This window comes from Vombatus ursinus, unplaced genomic scaffold, assembly GCF_900497805.2.
Source record: "Vombatus ursinus unplaced genomic scaffold, bare-nosed wombat genome assembly UNPS02014801.1, whole genome shotgun sequence".
In the NCBI taxonomy this organism is placed as follows: Eukaryota; Metazoa; Chordata; class Mammalia; order Diprotodontia; family Vombatidae; genus Vombatus; species Vombatus ursinus.
The window spans coordinates 6,846,491-6,866,255 of record NW_020954579.1 but is presented as its reverse complement, the minus strand read 5'-3'; the positions used below and the strand labels follow the sequence as shown (position 1 = coordinate 6,866,255).

The window sequence follows — 19,765 nt, the reverse complement described above, 5'->3', positions numbered from 1 at the left end:
GTACACAGTAGATGCTTAATAAATGGTTGGTTTATCCTTGGTAATACAATAATAGCTAGTATTTATATAATGCTTTCAGGTTTGAAAGCTTTGATTTACGTATGGTAACTCATGTTTTTGTTTTTTTTTTTTTGAGAGGCAATTGGGGGTAAGTGACTTAGCCAGGGTCACACAGCTAGCAAGTGTCAAGTGTCTGGTCTGAGACCAGATATGAACTCAGGTCCTCTTGACTCCAGGGCCAGTGCTCTGTCCATTGCGCCACCTAGCTGCCCCTTCTCATTTGATTCTTACTACAGCCCTGTGAGGGAGGTACTATTATTCCCATTTTACAGATGAGAAAACTGAGGCTGAGAGCACATGTAGTATCGAGCAAGGATTTGAGCTCAGGTCTTCATAGTACAGCATCATCTACTGTGCCACCTAGCTGCCTCATTGTATAATTTACTTTGTTATCATAATAGATAATATATTTCAAACCACTTTAAAATCCTATGTGAATGTAAATTCTTAATGCTGCTAAATTTTTTGTTTGATCCATTAGTTGGCAAAATCAATCAGCAAGCATGTACTAAATACCTACTGTGTGCTGGATGCTGTGCTAGTTTCTGGGCATCAGAATACCAAGAATGAAACAATTCCTACTCATCAGGAGCATGAGAAAAGAAGGACATGTATAAGTATACAGAGAATGAATAGAAATAAATACTCCATAGTTAGATAAAAGGCATTGTGAGAGGGAGGGCATTAGCCGTTGGAGGGATTAGGAAGGTGGTGCTTAAGCTGTTTCTTGAAGGAAAAGGATTCCTTTATGAGGCAAAAATGAGGAGGGAATGAATTCCATGACCAAAGCTAATTTAATTAACAGGTGTAGGAAATGTCCAGTTAACACTTCTTTACTACTTCTTCTAAGGAATGTTTAAATTTTTTCCAAGTCAGTTGGATTATTAATACTCAGCTATAGTAATGTGTATCTTCCTCTTTCTCCAAGGAATGTGGGGAAACTCCATCAACAGTTAAGAGAGCAAGGAAGCTCTCTGGCCCTTGAAACACTATTCCATAATTGAGGCATAGTTTTCCTGAGGTGACTTGGATTTGAAACTCTTGTCCCACCAAAATGCTATAAGGGTTTGCAGATCAGAGGGATCTGAAGTTCCAGTTCCAAGGCTACAGTTGCATATGGTCAGTTGCATGTACTTATGAAGTGTTTCATGTAGCTAGTCTTTGGGTACCCCACTGTTGGGGCCCAGCACCTCCTGCTGAAGTTACCAGTTAAGGCGGCCCTAGGGCTATATTTTTTCTACTTGCATAGTTCATGAAATTTGACAACCCAAATAAGATAGTTCTGATTAAGAATGTTTTATTAGAGAGGATGCCTTCCTCTTGATTTCCATGGTCTTTTTAGGAGGTTTGAAGAGACATTCTCAACACTTCCTGTAGTGTATATTAGAGGAGCGTCCTAGTATTTAGAAAGCTATGTTTTCAAATTTATTTCTAATAGACAGTGGTAAATGTGTGCTGTCAGGGGAAGTTCCCTTCCTCAAAGTTATTTGTACTAAAATAGCTGTTATTTAGGGGCCAGTTATTATGCAGGTTTGCATATTGTTGGTGTCCCTGTAGGTTCTGCTAGTCATGTTTTAGACTTTACATTTTACCTCCTCTTCCCCAGAGTGAGGAGATGAATAACCCACAAAAGCTCATGCATCTCTGGTAGCTGAAACTCATGGCTAAAAGGTTGGAATGGTTTCTGGGGTTCATTTAGTAGTTCCTCACATTGCCATGTGCAGGAAGTTATTTTAAATTTCCCCTCCCTCGGAAGCCATCTAGGAAGTACCTTTGAAGATACTATGGTTTTTTTCCTTTATTTGAATTAGGATTGAGAGGAGAGGGAGGACTTCTTTGTGCAACAGCTGGGGAAACCCAGTAATAAAGTTACCATAATTTTATTTATGGTTAGTGAACTTGGGGTCCTCTTCAGTGGGTAGATAGAACAGGAATGTGTACAAGGTAATATTTAAATGCTTTAAGGTGCGCAGAAGAAAGATGCTGGCAAATAGTGTGTTGATAATACTCTTTAACCTTTCTGCCAGGGGAAGGAAAATACAGTCACATTTTGTGTGATCTTGCTGGCATTGTAACTATTTTGCCTAATTAAACCCATTGTTGTCCTAAACAAGGTCTTTGTTTACTCTTGACCATCAGGAAATGGAGAAAAAGACATTTTAAAGGAAACATTCAGTGTATTTATTATTGCTATAAATTTTCTAAACATAAGATATTCATTCAAATAAAATTCTGAAAACATTCCAAAGCCAATTAAAAATTATTTGGATCTTAAATTTTACAATATTCTAAGCCTAGTGTTCAGCTCCATTAGTGCATATAATCAAGAATTGACTCAGAAGAAAGCTGATATACCACTTGAAGCCATGAATGAGCTATTTTTGATCTTGTAATCACAGTGGGTAGCTGGTGATAATTTCACTTTTATTGGAATTAACTATTGATATCCCATGGTAAGGGAAATAAGGATTGTCCATAGGTCTTTTGGCTCTGGAGCATATGAATAGAATTAATTAATCATGCCTCTTTTCAGTGTTAAGGAAATGCTTGAGTATATTGAAGGCATGGAACTAGGTGCTATTTGGTAGATAACGTGACAAGCCCCTTTTCCATGGCAGGGAGAAGTTATAGTCAAGTAGGGTAAATAAAACAGTGCTACAAAACCTAATGGTTTCTAGGTGTGTGTATAGGGGGGTAGTATCAAGTGCAGGACCGTTCAATATACTGCCCTGAGCTAATGTGTATTTCCAATTAATACCTCATAGGGAAACCAGGAAATATTGATACCAGCACTTTTTCAAATCTTAGGTAAGACAGGCTTTTTCCTTAAATGTTATTACCCATGCTATTCTGGGTCTCATAATAACCAGATATGTGGTGAATTGTCAGACTGTATCATGATAGTATTGGCAATATCATCACAATCTTATTGGATACCAAAATAAACTTTTAAATTCCAGGACCGTGTTATTAATACATTGATGTATTAATGAGTATTTGCTAGGTATTAGATACTAAACTTTTATTTTTATTTTATTTTTAGAGGCAATGGGAGTTAAGTGACTTACCAGGGTCTCACAGCTAGCTAGTAAGTATCTGAGGCTGGATTTGAACTCAGGTCCTCCTGACTCTAGGGCCAGTGCTCTTTGCACTGTGCCACCTAGCTGACCCTGTTTTTAAAAAGAACAGATGTGGCCCCCAACACCTGGTAGAGACAAGAATCAGTCACAAAACCTTACTTAAGCACCTCTGTGCTAGGCTCTGAGGATACAAAGACTTAAATGAAACAGTCACAGAGCTTCAGGTCTATTAGAAAAGCAACATGTATATAGATAAGAATATACAAAGTAAATACAAACTAATGTGAGGGGAGAGGCACTAGCAACTGGGGGCATAAAAAAAGACTACGTGAGGAATTTGAACTGAGCTTTGAAAGAAGCTGGAAATTCTAAAAGGTGGAACTGAGAAGAAAGTACCTTTCAGGAATGGAGGACGGTCTTTGCAAAGACAGAGAAGGAGGTACAACATTATGTGTGAGGAATAAGTGTACTCTGTGCCTTTGGGACATGACTATAAACCAATTTTCTGAGTTAGAGAACACTTCTTGAAGAATGAAAAGGGATATGTAAAATTAAATTTGGATTATTTGTGGGGAGACTACCAAACTATAGATAATCTAAAAATTAGAGGGTTTCATTCTTCCCTATCATATATTTTAATGGGACTGCCAACATGCAATTGATTTGATTCTGTTCCTCTTAGTTCCCTTTGGTCATTTCATTGCATGTGTCCACTCAGGTGAGGAGGCAGTGCAGAGAATGGAGTTGGCCATCTCTTAATAAATGAAAGATGGCATCTCAAGTTGGCAGGGAAGGTAAAAACTTTTATTTTTGAAAAGAGCTAATAATTTTTTTGTCCGTCTCTGATTCTGATATTTGGTCACACTTAGGAAAGCAGTTGGCTTTAGTTATTGTCTGAGGATCACTACTTTCAAAATTTAGCAGATGGGAGATTTAAAATAATCTCAACCCATTTTTTGGTGTTTATCGATTTGAGTGTTTCTAAATGATTGAACTTTTTCTAGCTATTAAATTTTGATAAGTGGTGTATGCTCATTAAGCTCCATTTAGGTGAAGCCAATATGAGACCTATGAGCATCCCAACCTATTTTGGCCACCCATCCCCAGGGGCTGTCAGTATGTGTTCTGAAAATGGCACCATTACTATGTACTCTAGCATTTGGGGGAAGGTGGGGAGGAAGAGTGATATTTACAAAAATATGACATTTTTTGCCAGACATTTTTTATCTTTTTTTTTTTTTTAATTTTTAGGCAATTGGGGTTAAGTGACTGCCCAGGGTCACATAGCTAGTAAGTGTTAAGTGTTTGGTCTGAGTCCGGATTTGGGTCCTCCTGACTTCAGGGCCGGTGCTCTATCCACTGCGCCACCTGGCTGCCCCCTGCCAGACATTTTTTGCCAGACAAATAGAAATTAGTTTGGATTGAATTGTTCTTACTAGAGAATTAGTGGATAAGATGGCTGATTTGGAACCAGGAATGAGGTATTAAGTAGTTACTGTGAGCTAATGTAGGGGATATAAATACAAAGGCAAAGACAGATAATGTGCTCTGTAAAAGCTTACATTTTAGTGATGGAGACAACACAGCGGGAAGTGATAGCCGGAGAGAGAAATTTTGGTCCGAAAGGTTATGGAAATGGTGAGTAGTGCCATAGGGGAGTAGATAGATACACTTTATTCAAGATTACTGGCAGAATTGATTTGATAATGGTTGTAGTTCCCAAACTGAAAGTTGATGGGGGGTGAGGAAGGGGGCCAGTGTAGGGTGGGATGGGGGGGGCCAAAGGATTGGAAAGAAAGAGAGGAAGGGTATATGTATCTGAAAGACAGCTCGGTGATTGGTAATAATGTGGAAGAGGTGACTGGCCGGACAGGATGAAGTGAAACATGGTGTCTGGGGCTTTTCTGAAATAGTGGTAATGGAGAGACCTTGCCAGTTAGGAGTAGGGCCCCTAGGGATAAAGTCTCTCTAGGGCAGTGTTCTCAAACTTTTGGGTCTCAGGAACCTTTTGTATTCTTTTTTTTTTTTTTTTGGCTAGGCAATGGGGTTAAGTGACTTGTCCAGGGTCACACAGCTAGTGAGTGTTATGTGTCTGAGGCCAGATTTGAACTCAGGTCCTCCTGAATCCAGGCCCAATGCTCTATCCACTGCACTGCCTTCAACCTTTTGTATTCTTAAAAAAGGATTCAAGACCATCTCAAAGAGTTTTTATGTAGGCTATATTGATATTTATTTGCATTAAAGATTAAAATGTTTTAGTATTATTATGAAAATAGTTTTGACCTCACAAGTCCTCCTGAAAGGGTTTTGGGGACCCCTAGGATTCCCTAGACCACACTTTGAGGAATATCACATAGTCTTTGGGGAGGCCAAGAAGGAGGGAGTGAAGGAAGACTTGATTTCAAATCATATCTTTCATATCTACTAACTGTGTTATCATGGGCAAGTCATTTAATCTCTCTAAGCTTCAGTTTTACCTTATCTGTAATAATGGAATAGTAATACCTGAGTACAGAATAATAATACTGAGTATCTTGTCGTAGGTGTCTAACGAGATAGTCTATAAAATGCTTCTTAAAAATTTCAGTCCAAAATCTCACACCATATGCCAAAATAAAGTCAAAATGAGTTCATGATTTAGATATAAAGGCTGATACCATAAGCAGACTGGGAGAGCAAGGTAATAGTTTACCTGTCAGATCTATGGAGAACAGAAGAATTCATGGCCAAACAGGAGATAGAGAACATTACGAAAAGCAAAATAGATAATTTTGATTACATTAAATTGAAAAGTGTTTGCACAAACAAAGCCAACGCAACTAAGATTAGAAGGAAGGTAGAAAATTGGGAAAGAATTTTTACAACCAGTCTCTCTGATAAGGGCCTCATTTCTAAAATATATAGAGAATTAAGTCAAATTTATAAGAATACAAGCCATTCCCCAATTGATAAATGGTCAAAAGATATGAACAGGCAGTTCTCAGATGAAGAAATTAAAGCCATCTATAGTCATGAAAAAAATGCTCTAAATCACTTGATTAGAGAAATGCAAATCAAAACAACTCTGAGGTACCACATCACACCTATCAGAATGGCCAGCATGACAAAACAGGAAAATGATAAATGTTGGAGAAGATGTGGGAAAATTGGAACGCTAATGCATTGTTGGTGGAGTTGTGAAATGATCCAACCATTTTGGAGAGCAGTTTGGAACTATGCCCAAAGGGCTATAAAGATGTGCATACCCTTTGACCCAGCAATAGCACTTCTAGGGCTATATCCCAAAGAGATCATACAAACAGGAAAAGTACCTGCATGTACAAAAATATTCATAGCAGCTCTTTTTGTGTTGGCAAAGAATTGGAAATTGAGGAGATGCCCATCAATTGGGGAATGGCTGAGCAAGTTGTGGTATATGAATGTGATGGAATACTATTGTGCTATAAGAAATGATGAACAGGCTGACTTCAGAAAAACCTGGAAAGACTCGGATGGTCTACTGCTGAGTGAAGTGAGCAGAACCGAGAGAACTTTGTGCACAATAACAGCCACATTGTGTGATGACTAATATTGATAAACTTAACCCTTCCTGGCAATGCAAGGATCTAAGACATCTCCAGAAGCCTTGTGATGGAATGCTATCCACATCCAAAGAAAGAACTATGGAATTCGAATTGCTTTTTTTTTTTTTCTCTTCTGTTGAGTTTTGTTTCCTCTTTCTGATGGTTCCTCCTATTGGTTTTAATTTTTACTTACAACATCACTAATGTGAAAATATGTTTAATAGGAATGTAAATGTATAGCCTATATCAGATTGTGCGCTGTCTTGGGGAGGGTGGTGGGGAGGAATGGGGAGAAAAATTTTAAACTCAAAAGCCTATGGAAGTGATTATTGATAAATCAAAATAAATTAATAAAAAAAAGTTATGAAAAAAAATTTCAGTTATGGGGCAGCTAGGTGGCGCAGTGTATAGAGCACCAGCCCTGGATTCAGGAGAACCTGAGTTCAAATGTGGCCTCAGACACATTACACTTAACTAGCTGTGTGACCCTGGGCAAGTCACTTAACCCCATTGCCTAGGCAAAAAAAAAAAAAATTCAGTTATTCTACTGATAGGAATCAGCCTGGACTGTACACTGGTTAGGACCAGTGGTATATTGGTCCATTAGCTCAATAGATAATTGAAGGTTTACTTTCTATGTGGAGAAAACTTATTCAGTGGAAAAAAACTTTGGCCTTTAAGAGATTGGCAGGTGTCTGTCACAGATGGATATTATTGGTCACCCTAGGAGCCTGGTTATAAAATCATTGGATCATATATTTAGAGCTGGAAGGCACCTTAGGTACCATTTGGAGGAGATTGAACTAAAATCTCCTCATTTTATAGATGAGGAAATTGAGACTCTGGATGTTAAAGGGACTTGCCTAAGGTCAAACATTTAAATCCAGGTCCTTTTACTCTAAGTCCAGCATTTTCCCACTATTCTGGATTGTCTTATCTTTCCATCTCCATTGCTAGAAGTATAATTCAGAATGTTACAGCACATATAAAAGATGTAAGTTTTAACCTCTTTATTATTCTCCATGGGATAAGGGCCAGATGGATGGAAAAATGTGGTGTAGTAAATTTTAGTCCTGGGTTCTCCCCAAGTCTGGCCAAGATAAAGACTTGTAGAGTGAAAGAACTTGTTTCTGGCCGGGAGAATCTGAGGATTAAGAATTAAAATAAAAGTTACTGTGTGCTGTGGTGGATAGAATACTAGGCTGGAAGCCAGAAGACTTGGGTTTTAGTCAGATCTGCCACAGGTCATTCACTGTGTGATCACTTGGTGTTTTTGAACTAGATGATCTTTAAGGTCCTGTCTTTTTTTAAGGGGGAGAAAAAAGATCTAATTAGGTTGGCAGAAACTATAGCCATCTGTCCATGTGGCTCTCCCTTTTCCCTTCTTTCCTTTTAGTTCTCCAAAGTTGTGGGAATTAAATGTTATAGGTAATTGATCGATCTCCATAATTCAGAGATGCTATTGTTCTCCCTGACTCTAAGCAGATGACTGGGCATGTTTTCAGAGCTCTACACATAGCCAGCACCTCTTGAGGTTTTAAACTATGTGCTTCATTATGGATATAAATAAATCACCTTTTGTGTGATTAATGGGCTTTCCTACTGTCCCTTCATAACTTGATAATTTCCATGCTTTTTTTTAGAAGATACTAGTATAAGATTATTTGGTTTCTTCTTAGGGGCTAAAATTGGTAGGGAAGAAGAGTATTTTGGCTAAAAGTTGGGTGTGAATCATTTGTATATTCCCCTAAATTGCCCCAACCCCCCTTTGACTTTTTTGTATGATTTAGCATCAGCTTGTTGATTTACAGTCAAATTTCAACTTTGTTGCCAGTCTAGTTTTCACTCTTGCAGGTTCACATGATTGATTTCAGAGCAATGCTTGATTTCAATGGTAGATGAAATAAGAAATGACTCTTGCATACAGCAGGTTCATAAATTCAAGCAGAGAGATGAGATATTGTCTACATCAGGTACAAAAGCTTTTTATTTGACAGCAAAGTTATGTTTTAACCACTAATCAAAGCTTTTAAAGCTAATTATAACATATGGTTTTTCTTTTAAGCTATGTGAAAAAGCAACTTTGTTTATAAAATGTTTGTGGTGTGGCTGATTGTATCTTGGATTTTGTTGTTTATTATATTATGGAAATATGATAGTGTTTAGCTGTACTTACATAGGAAGATTGAAGATTGATTTTTAGTGGGGGAGGTAATGATTGTGTACCCTGGAATTTTAAAGCATCTTTCATGCCCAAAGCACTCATGTTTGCATATTCTCTTCATAGCATTCCTGGGAGGCTAAGAAGAGGTGAGTGAGATCCTCTTTTATAGATAGAGAAACAAGGCCTAGGGAAGTTAAATGACTTGTTTAAAATATCCTGATTAGTGATGGAGCTAGTCCTCAAGCCAGATTTCCTAACTCCTAGCTCTCCACTTAAATGGCCTTCACCCTAGTTCAGGCCCTTCTCCCCTCGTCTCCTGTATTATGTATGGCAACAGCCTCCTGTTCAAACTCCTGTCTTCCAATCTCTTCCCTCTCAGATCTGTCCTCCACACCATCACCTACACAGCTATCAAAATAATCTTACTATAAAAGCATGAATCTGACTATGTAATTCCCCTTCTTACAAACTTTCATTGTCTCCACATTACCTCCAGGATAAAAAAGATGCCTTAATTTGGCATTGAAAGTCTTTTATACCTTGGGTGCAGTCTTTTTTTGTGTGTTTATTGATGAGGGTTATGAAATTAATCGACAAATATTTCTGTATACAAAGAACAAAAAAAGAGCTCTAAGCTGTTAACAGTTTGGTTTTTTAAAAGCATATATTAAATTACAAAGTAAATACAAAATTGCCCTGTTTGTGTCTCTTCTGAACTTTTTGTTTTGTGTATTTTAATATTTTATTGATTTTTTTTTTTTTGCATCTCTTACTGCTCACTAACTCTACATTGCTTCTCCCTCCCACCCCCTTTCCCATAAGAATGCTAGTCAAGCAAAAACTATCAACAGGCCTACCATGTCTGAAAATGTAGATCTCAATTGCAGCCAACTTTTCAGCCTTATTGCATATTATTCCTCTTTTCAGATTCTACATATTAGCCAAAATGGCCCCAAAACTCTGTATTCTGTCTCCTATCTGCATGCTTTTGCACAGACTGTTTGTCTCCCATGCCTGGAATGCATTCCTCTTATTTCCACGTAGAATTGCTAGCTACCTTCATTGAAAGCTTAGTTAAAACCCTACTTTGGTACTCATGAAGTCTTTCCTGATCTCTTCAGATCCTAGTCCTTTTCCCTGAAACTACCTTGTATGAGGCCAGGCTGGCCTCAGAGTTAGGAAGATCTGGGTTTTCTGATACATCCTGGCTGAGGGACTAGGCAGACCACTTAATCTCTCAGTGTTCCAGGCAACTCTTTAAGGCTAAATTATAGAGAAGGTTCTGATCTACATTGGTATAGGAAAGTCTTTACCTCCACTTGTTACAGGTCTGGTTAAAAAAAATTGTATATACTTGTATGGGTGCATATTATTGCCTAATAGTCCTTGAGGGCAAGGATAGTTTCATTTGTTTTAGGGCCTGGCACATAGTAGGTACTTAATAATGCTTTTAATTGATTCTTACCTCTCTCCTCTCTATACCTTTACACAGGCTATCTCCCATTCCTGGAATTTACTCTGTCCTTATCTCTGCATCTTAGAGTCCCTAGCTTTTTTTTTTTTTTTTTCAGGTTAAGCTCATGTGCCACTTCCCTAGTAATTGGGACTTGTTCTTTCTTCAGATGATCGTGTATACCCGTATTTCTTTACCGTTTGCATCTCTCCCCTGCTCCCCCCAGTAGAATGTAAGCTCCTAGAGGATAGGGACCATTTATTTTATAAAAAGCATGATAAAAAAGCTTTTTGCAGTTGCATTATATTGCCCTTTAGGCAGTAGACTGCACAGCCAGAACACCTCATGTGTTTGATATTACAGGAAGTTTTTCATGGGATATAGCTTTCAGGGATTAGGAAATTTTCTTTTTAAGACACTAGTCTGTTGAGAGGCAGTATGACTCAGTGTATATTGAGCTGGACTTAGATATCGTAAGACCTGGATTCAGATTCCAAATCAGACACATATTCTGAGACACTGGGCATGTTACTGAGTCTGTTACTTCTGTAAAACATGAATGGCAGTAACACTTAGCTCACAGGGTTGTATTTAGGTCCAAATGAGATTTCAAGAACTTTACAACCCTTAAATGTCTGTAGTTCAACACAGATTTCTGATACAAATGGAAACTCCTACCATATTCTGACTAAACTCATCAAAATGTAGCCTTCTCCAGTCTGGTATCATTAGGAAATAATTTAGCCAAATGAACACACCTTTCCCCTTAGTAGTTAATGTGATCTATTATTCCTGTAGCATTCCTGTCCATTCTCTGTGGATGAAGCTGAGGCATGGAAAGAGGAAGAGAACCCTAAATGCTAAAATAGTTAATGGCAATTTTTTTTTTACATAATTGCTAGTAGATTTTTAGTGACGACAGGGCTATCTTTTTGATCAAACAGGTTGCATTATTAAAAACGTCTTTAAAAGATAAGCATATTGTCAGTTTATAAGGTTGGTAGAAATGCAAAAGAGCATGCAGAAAGATTACTGAAAGTGGCATTGAAGAGTTGACACTTTTGTGATACTTACAAAGGAATTTTGTAGAAAGAAATTAGAGTAGAGCTGTATCAAGTAGTTACAGCTTCACGCTGTTTATGAGAGTTTAACATCTGAAAAGGTTGTGAAATTTTTATATCTGTGGAAAGAGTCCCTTGATATCTTCCATGTTGTAAATTTGGAGCAAGGGCCAGTTCGTACTCTTCCCGGGATTGAAACAGCAGGTCATATTTAGAAATTGAGGTGAACCCTTTCCTGCCACTTCCTTTAGTCACCCTAAGTTTTTTTTTTTTTCTGAGTTATAGCAGCTCTTAGAGAGTTGTAGTAATTCCTAATGCCTGTATCTGAGGATAACTGGTTACAAGGCCCAGAATATACTGATGAAGGAGCTGATTGACTTCTGTGGGTGTGGAAATCACTCAATACGTTTCCTTTTGGATGGCCCCCCTACTCTTGAGCTGGGAGGTCTCTGGTTTCCTTGAAGTATAATGGGATTGTAAGTCTGGACCTGGGGTGACCTTAGAAACCAGCTGCTTCAACCCCTTCATTTTAGAACAAACCCAGAGAGATTAAGGGACTCATCCAAGTCAATAAAGGCAAGAAGAGTCCTGACCTGGATTTGAACCATGGTCCTTTGCCTCCAAATCCAGGTACCTTTCCACTTTTTCATGCTATTTGCGTTCCCATTGCTTCTGGGACTGCTGAAATAATTTAGTCATCAATTAATGATGATCTTTCAAAACAACTTGCTAGTGGGATGTATTTTGTTGTTTTCTCCCAGTTACTGAATGGAACAAGAGATCTACTAGTTTTATAGGGCTGCAGGTGTGACTAACGATCTTTAGTATTAGAATGCCTTGGTATCAAGTTCCTGCCCTTTCTTTGCTACTAAAAGAAAGTCTGGTTAGCAAAAAAGGAAGATTTTTAAATGGTTTCTTAGGGACTCCTGCAAAATGAAAGGAAGCTTCAGGTTAAACTAAACTCCAGGTGTTTAGGGAGTAACTGCAATTAAGCTATGAATCAGTAATAAACATTTTATTTTACATTTCTCAGGTTGCTGGGCCCACGGTGCTCATTCTCTGAAGTTCCTGGTACATTTTATGTGGTTACTATTTAGGAATTGACATAAGCCAGAAGGTTGGCGTTGAAAAACATGGCAAATATTGGTCATAAAATCCTGATACATATAGTGTTCTAGAAGGTGCACTGGATCTGGAGTCAGTTTCCTCAGTTATAAAATGAGGAGGCTGTATTGGATGGCCTCCCAGGTCTTTTCCAGCTTTAGATCTATGATCCTATGATTTGGGTTCAAATTCCAGCTTTGACACTGTATGACCTTTGGCAAGTCATTTAACCTCTTTGAACCTCTATTTCCTCACCTGTAACCTGAAGGTGGTAGACTGGTCCCTTCTAGCTTTAAATCATATAACTTCTTTTCTAAGGGCAAGTTTTTCCCTCCTTCCAAGCAGCTTGACACTATCTCTAAGTTAAGCTAGTGAACTGAGGGAATCGTATAGGTGTATTTCAACCTATAAAAATCCCGAGTTTATAAACACAAAAATTATAATAAGCAACTTAGCCACAATTTATGTTTAATATTGTTTTTGTTTATGACCTTAACAGATAGCAACACGTGTGAATATTTACATATTAAAAAAAAACAAAACAACAGAGAGAGGATTGTATGTGAAACTGAATCAAATTTTTTTTCGGTGAGGCAGTAGGGTTAAGTGACTTGCCCAGGGTCACACAGCTAGTAAGTGTCAAGTATCTGAGGCCAAATTTGAACTCAGGTCCTCCAAAGCCAGAGCTATATCCACTGCGCCACCTACCTGCCCCAAAACTGTGAATCTATTACATACCTCTTGGTTTTGAAAAGTATATATTATATTAAATCTAGTGTAATTTTACCAGCATTCTCCTGCTTATCTTTGTCCCCTTCTGAACTGTCTGCTCTCCTCTTTGTATTTTTAAGTTTCATCTTTTTCTTTTTTTTCTTTTCATTACTGTCACTCCTCCCTGTCCTCATAAAAGCCATCCCTTCTAACAAACAAGTATAGTCACACAAAACAAATTAATATTTTGGCTATTTCTGATAACATGCTTTATTCTGCATCTTCAATCCATCACTTCTCTGCCACGAGGTGGGAAGCATCATTAGTCCCAGTTGGTCATTGCATTGATCAGAGTTAAGTCTTTCAAAGTTGTTTTCATTTATCTTACTGTAGTCATTGAATATGTTTTTGTTGTTCTTTATCAGTTCACACAAGTCTTCACAGGTTTTTTTGAATCTACCTTTTGTCATTTCTTATGGTACAATTTTTCAAGAACACACTACATAAAAGGTTTACCTGTATAATGTTTACAACAGTCTCTCTCTTTTTTTTTTTTTGGTTGAGACAATCGAGGTTAAGTGACTTGCCCAAGGTCACACAGCCAGTAAGTGTCAAGTGTCTGAGGCTGGATTTGAACTCTACAACAATCTCATTCTTGGGAACCAATGTTATTTTTTTCTATATGGAGATTTTCCTTGTCCCTTGATCATTGGTAGTGAACTCTAAATAGTACAAATTTATTCTACCATACCAGTATTACTGATAATTCTTCTTAGTTATCTTAGAGAAGGGAGAGGAGTTTAGTAGCTTTCTTGAAAAGTATTATAAAGAAGAGGTTGCTGGTATAGCAAGTTGTGTTTTTCAGATTTCCATTCAAATAAACGATCAGAATTTCCATCAAAATAGGCTGTTGGAGGTTTCTGAATTGACAACTAATCTGAATCTCCTGTTTCCCATAGTATTTTAGCTGGTGATCAGAAAGGGGACTGATTTTAGCAGCAAGTAAAGTAAAACCTCTTCTTATTTTAACTGTTATTTGAGTGGTGGATACTTCAAGGGATTGATGTGGAATGGTGGTATCTCAGTTTCTTTTATAAAATGAGGCCAAAGTAGAGAGTCTGCAAGAGTAGAATCTTTCCAAGGTTTCTTCCAGTTCTTAATATTTGATACCTTTGTGCTATTTGAAATAATTTAAGGAAGTCAGAGTTGGAATAAGTGAACATGTCTTGAAAGCCAAAAGTTTTTTGATGATGAGCATGCAGCCCCAGAAATAGTCAACAAGCATTTAATTAGTACATATTTTGTGCCAGACATTATGTTGGTGTATAGATTCATAGACAAAAATGAAACAGTCTCTGTCATCAAGGAGTTTACATTCTATCAAAGGAGAGAGTGTGTGTGTGTGTGTGTATATTTGTGTGTATGTGTAGTTTTTTGTTGGAGAGCACTAGCAGCTGGGATGGAGTCAATAAAGTCTTCATGTAGAAGGTGGCCTCTGAGTAATTTTGAAGGAAATTAGGGATTTTAAGAGGTGATGGTGAAGGTGAGGAAGAAGTGCATTACAGGCATAGAGATGAGAGAGAGAGTGTTATGTTATGGGGGAACAGCCAGAAGTCCAGTTTTACTGAACTATAGAGTGCAACTAGGGAAATAATGTCCAATAAGGCTGGAAAGGTAGGTTGAGGCCAGGTTGTGAAGAATTTAAAAGTAAAACAGTAGTTTTCATTTGATCCTAGGGGCAATAGGGACCCATTGGAGTTTATTGAGTAGAGGAGTGACATGGTTATGCCTGTGCTTTAGGAAAATAGCTTTAGTAATTTTTTGGGGGGGGGAATTGGAATAGGGAGAGACTTGTGGCAGGGAGACCAATTAGGAAGTATTTTAATAGTCAAGAAAAGAAGTGACAGTGACTTGAGATAGGATAGTGGCATTGTGAGAAGAAAGAAGGGGGTGAATGCAAAAAATGTTGTAGAAGTAGAAATGATAAGAGTTGGCAACAAATAAGACATGTACAGGTCAAGTGAAGGTGAGTTAGGAGTCGAAGAAAATACTGAAGTGGAGAGCCTGGCTGACTGGAGGGTTGGTGCTTCCCTCACCAGAAATAGGTAAATTAGGATGAGTGAATTTAGCAGGGAAGATAATGACACCCATGGGATATCCAATTGACGATATGAGATAAGAGCTCAAGGGAGAGGCTAGGGCTGGATATATAGATCTGGGAGTCATCTGCATAGAGATTATAATTAAACACATGGGAGCCGCTGATGGCAGAGAGAGAAGGAATGATCAGACAGTTGGAGAGAACCAAGAAAGAGTATCCAGAAGGAGAATGTGGTCAATAATATTAAATGCTGCAGAAAGATCAAGAAGAATGACTGAGAAAAAGCCATCATATTGGGCAAAAAAGATCATTAGTGATTTTGGAGATTGCACATTAGTACATTTGATTCTGCCTGCTAATGTGGCAGACATCTGTATGTGTTTTCAGTTGATTACTCAAGTCAGAAGCAAAGGGTTAAGACCTGAGTCATAGAGGAAGTGAGGCCAATGAGTATAGACAACTCTAGGTGTTTGGATTTGAAAGGGAGTAGAGGTTACAGGGCAGTAGAGTAAGGGGATGATAATAAAGTCTCTGAAAGGATTTTTTGAATGTATTTGTAGGCAGCAGAAGAGAGAGTGGGGCAGTCTGCAGGAGAATAGAGAAAGGGAAAACAAAAATAAGCCCAAATATTTAGCCCTTATTGAGGTGGTTTCTAATGGTTGTTCCAAGGAATCCATTACCTGTCAGTATTTAGGATAAATTCAAATCCTAGGGCTAGAAAATGATAGAAAGATCATTTAGTCTCTGTTTCCAGACAGGACTTTGCTTACACTCTTACAGATATTTGCTTTTTTCTTTAAAAGTTTCTGAAGACATGGCTGTGCACCTAGTTTGTCAGAATGCTATTCTTAATGTCTAATCTAAAACCCTTTCGAGATTTAAACTCGTTTTATCCATTCCCTGGTAGAAATAGAAAAGCAGCTCATTATGCCACTCCCTTTCGCCCCCAAAACATCCTTTCTTATATTTGAAGACTGTCTACCCCCAGATTTTTCTTCTTTAGACTAAATTGACAGAAGTTTATTATTAGACATTTTTTGCCAGCATTCTTAAACTTGCTTGGGATGGAGTCTCTGAACAGGTTGGGTTCTAGCAGTTTGAAGCTGCTAACTGGTCCCTGCAGACTACATACATTTGAGTCTGAACACTCAAATTATATAGTCAGCATATTCTTGTCAGAAACAGTTTTCATCTGGTCCAATATTGGGTGATTTTGTTTTCCTGCAGTAAACATTTTTGAAAGAAGTTTGGACTGTTGAAAATGAGAGATTTGATTCTGCTTGCTAATGTGACAGACATCTGCAGAACCATCCTTCCCCCCCACCGTTTTCTTCTGGCTGTGTTGGGGTCTCATTAGGGAGCCTTACTCTGGAGCTTTTCAGCCCTTCTATTCTTCCCCTTCCTGAAGTCTTTATTCTTTCCCTTCCTGAAGTCTTCTGGTTCCAAGAGGCTGGTTGGAAAGTCCAGCAGAATAGATCTCCCCCTCTGTGAAGAGGGTTGTCCTAGCCACTGAAGACTACTTTGACTACTGCTGCTCAAAATATTCCTCCAGCATCTCTTCCATAGATACGATTTCAGAGGCCATGAGCCTCTATTGCTGCTGTTTTTGCTAAAGCCCTGCGGAGTGATGTCTGCCTTGTTTGCTTGTTTCTCTGAAGCTACTTTCCAGTGGGTCAAAAATAGCACAAAAGGACTTAAAAGATATAGGTACAATGTTGCCAAGTCTTTGACTACCCAGGTGTTTTAGGTATTGTGTGAAAAGGCTGAGAACTACTGTAGTATTTGTCCTCTTTTTCTTCCCCATCTGTTTCTTTCAACTTGGAATGTCATTTATGTACCGAGATTGACAAGGCCAAGGAGTAGCTTAAAGTTTTTGGCAGAACTTTTTCCCTTGCTCTGGAGTATAATAAACTGCCTTTGAAACTCAGATTGGAGGCAGTGAGGCAGTGTATTTATTTCCTTGAAACCTGAGGGTAACTTGTTTTCTTCAGGGATCTCTATGTCAAACAACTTTAATGTATTACCACCACTATTTTTGCTTTGCTATGAAGAATTAGATATCTTAGTTAATTTTTTTTAACTCTTCTGTGATTGTGCCAGAGTTGTACTTTTGAAAAAAGATTGACTGCAATAGTGAAATTGTATTCCCAGTTGTACCTTGTGATATTTGACGATTCTTATCTCTGAGACACTGTGTGCACAATACAGATCCCCTGTCTTTAAGAAGTTGATGTTCTGGAGATGACGAGGAACAATCTTTGTATGCCTGATAGGCTTACCAATATCAACTGTTTCCAGTATCAGTACAGTTGCTTAGTCATATTAATGGGAAGGAAAAAGCATTTATTAAGTACCTGATATGTGCCAGGCACTGTGTAAGTGCTTTATAAATATGGAAGGAGTAGTGAAGCGAGTAATGCAAAATCAGAAATAATCTAAAATTGTTTGTTTTTAAAAACATGCTTTTTCTTGGTAAACTGACCTTCCAGATCTGTTTTGACACATTAAAGTGAGATTTTACACATTTGGGATTTGTACTACACTGGCTGATAGTATGGAGGTGGGACCAAAAATGTTTTTGATATTTAGGGAAAGTTATCCTTGGATTGAAAATATGGATAATTCATATATAGATACAACTGTCCCAAGAGGTCATTATCTTTACTATGTGTTGTTTTTTCTTAGTTTCTATTCTACCAGAAGGCAGACAGGGTACAGAAATAGTGGAATCCTAATCATTTATTTTATTGTTGAGATTTTTGTTTGTCTTGTAAGCCAGTGTTTATAAGTTTAAGCGGGTAATAATGGTTTCATGGACTCAGGCCTCTTCATGTGAACACAAGTTATGGAGTTGGCCGGAAGGAGACTTCATAGGCCCTATTTTTACATCTGAAGGTTACTGTATTGTTACGCTACAAGTTTAAGGATCAAAACTGAAAAGCAACTAATATTTCTGGCTTAAGCATGAAGGTTTTTTGTTTTCTTCTTTGCAAGGTTGACTGCTTAGGTTTTCTTTGTTGGGGGAAATAGATGACCTAAGCCAATCTTTCTTAGCCTCTCTTCTTTAGTCTAGTCATGACTTTTTTCAGCATGTTACTTGTTTCTAGTGGGAAGAACTGAACTAAATGTCTTCCTAAATTTTCTGTTCTTTTTATCTCTCAGCTTGCCAGCAAAGCTCGAACAGAGAAAGAGGAGAAGCTGAGCCAGGCCTATGCAATTAGTGCTGGTGTCTCCCTGGAGGGACAACAGCTTTTCCAGACCATTCATAAGACGTAAGTAGTTACAGGAGGGGAGTGGGTGGAGACTGGTTGTCTTCTCTATTTCTTTCCTTTTTCCCAGAGGTGATCATTGTCAAATGCTTAGCCATGCCATCTGTTTGCAGTCTTTTAGGTTATCCTGATTTGAGAAGACAGGGTCTTGTGACCTACAAGTCAGCATCTTGGGGATCTAAGTTTTACTTTTTTATCTCTATTATCCCTTTCCCCAAAAGGATAAAAGAAGCTCTTGGTTTTCTTTTGTTAAATCATAATAAACCTCTTCCCCCCCCCCCAAATTATTACTCTCTCTTGTGATTAGCACATGGAGTAGAGGAGTACAGATTTTGCTATAATTGCTCCATTAAGGGGAATACCCTTGTTACTGCTCCACCAAGACCTTTTGCCACAGCACAAGTCATTTGACATTCTCCTGGGTCCCTTGGCTATTGAAAAGATGAAACATATCATGCCTTCTCCTTTCATGCTATCTTCACCTGCCCCTGTTAAATGCCAGGGCTTGAACTCACAGATGGCAGCTGGCATCACTGTTGTCATGAGGCCAAGCTTTTAAGAATCTGAGCATTTACAGGTATGTGAAGGAGCCTCTGTTAGGATTCTCATGTAACCCTGGTGCATTGTCCAGCCATCTGACACATAAGTGGGGCCAGGTCACAGGGTAGACGGCCAGACTAGCTAGAGTTTATCAAGGTATGAGTTATAGCTCTTTTGCTATGAGAGGAATTGTCTCCCTTCAGGACTCCCTGGACTGCTAAGTTGGATCCAGCAGCTCAAGTCTAGCTTTTGTTTGAACCTGAGCTTGGTTTGGAATTCTGAATCTACAACCATCAGGCAAGTGAGTCTCTCTGGGGAACACAATTTTCTAACACTCTTCACGTCACTCAGACTGTAGAGTGGCTCCCCTGAGCCTCACTTTTGTTTGTTTGGTGTTACTTTTGTTCTTTTTAAGTACATATTCCCTGTAAAAGGAATCTTAATGTATAGTGATTAGCAAGTATTCAATAGCCATCCCTTTGTTTATGTGTTTGTAGCTGGTACTGTGGCATCTCTTGGGCCCATTGCTTTAGGGTGCTGTCCTTGGGAGTAGAGAATGAGGTATACTTGAGACAATGAAGTGGGATTTCACCTTTTCTCTTCTCCCTCTCCCAGCATTAAGGACTGTAAATGGCAAGAAAAAAACATTGTAGTAATGG

General features: G+C 38.3%; 1 protein-coding gene across 1 annotated transcript in view; it reads left to right on the top strand.

The window, feature by feature from the left end:
• Positions 1-19,765, top strand: part of LSM12 (LSM12 homolog) — a 30,173-nt gene that overhangs the window by 5,467 nt on the left and 4,941 nt on the right. Inside the window, 3 exon segments of the mRNA XM_027872608.1 lie at positions 18,460-18,569; positions 19,722-19,763; position 19,765. The exon segment at position 19,765 is cut by the window's right edge and continues 78 nt beyond it. Of these exon segments, the coding sequence (XP_027728409.1) occupies positions 18,460-18,569; positions 19,722-19,763; position 19,765 (153 nt within the window).